This window comes from Eimeria necatrix, genomic scaffold (assembly GCF_000499385.1).
Source record: "Eimeria necatrix Houghton genomic scaffold, Enh_scaff3752, whole genome shotgun sequence".
NCBI classification, from domain to species: domain Eukaryota; phylum Apicomplexa; class Conoidasida; order Eucoccidiorida; family Eimeriidae; genus Eimeria; species Eimeria necatrix.
Window position 1 is genome coordinate 1 of NW_013654244.1, and position 1074 is coordinate 1074.

Below are 1074 nucleotides of genomic sequence, written 5' to 3' on the forward strand. Positions count from 1 at the left end.
GCCTGATCACCAGGTTTCAGTTGCACATTCTCGTGAACAGTCTGCTGCTGGAGAGGCTGCAGAGCGGCAGAGAAGCCGAGGCGACAGGAATTCAAGTTCTTCAGAAATGCCTGTTGCTGCGGCTCCCTCGTTCTGGACTTCTCTCGAATCTGCTGCAGAGAGCAGCGAGCAGACTGGAAACTTCCAGGATGCGTCGGAAGGCGCGGAAATAGAGCCTAAAAAGCCTGATCACCAGGTTTCAGTTGCACATTCTCGTGAACGATCTGCTGCTGGAGAGGCTGCGGAGCGGCAGAGAAGCCATGCCGACACGAATTCAAGTTCGTCGGCAATGCCTGTGGCTGCGGCTCCTTCGTTCTGGACCTCTCTCGGATCTGCTGCAGAGAGCAGCGAGCCGACTGGAAACTTCCAGGATGCGTCGGAAGGCGCGGAAATAGAGCCTAAAAAGCCTGATCACCAGGTTTCAGTTGCACATTCTCGTGAACGATCTGCTGCTGGAGAGGCTGCGGAGCGGCAGAGAAGCCAAGGCGACAGGAATTCAAGTTCTTCAGAAATGCCTGTTGCTACGGTTCCGTCTTTCTGGACCTCTCTTGGATCTGCTGCAGAGAGCAGCGAGCCGACTGGAAACTTCCAGGATGCGTCGGAAGGCGCGGAAACAGAGCCTAAAAAGCCTGATCACCAGGTTTCAGTTGCACATTCTCGTGAACGATCTGCTGCTGGAGAGGCTGCAGAGCGGCAGAGAAGTCGAGTCGACAGGAATTCAAGTTTTTCGGCAATGCCTGTTGCTGCGGCTCCTTCGTTCTGGACCTCTTTCGGATCTGCTGCAGAGAGCAGCGAGCCGACTGGAAACTTCCAGGATGCGTCGGAAGGCGCGGAAATAGAGCCTAAAAAGCCTGATCACCAGGTTTCAGTTGCACATTCTCGTGAACGATCTGCTGCTGGAGAGGCTGCAGAGCGGCAGAGAAGTCGAAGGCGACAGGAATTCAAGTTTTTCGGCAATGCCTGTTGCTGCGGCTGCCTCGTTCTGGACTTCTCTCGAATCTGCTGCAGAGAGCAGCGAGCCGACTGGAAACTTCC

The 1074-nt window shown here is 55.2% G+C and overlaps 1 protein-coding gene across 1 annotated transcript; it reads left to right on the plus strand.

The window, feature by feature from the left end:
- Window positions 1-106: 106 nt before the first annotated feature.
- On the plus strand, window positions 107-1074 carry ENH_00048520 (hypothetical protein; the record flags this gene model as incomplete). The annotated part of the gene is made up of 1 exon (XM_013581172.1): window positions 107-1074. A coding segment is annotated over one exon (968 nt), but the record flags the coding sequence as incomplete, so codon positions are not given.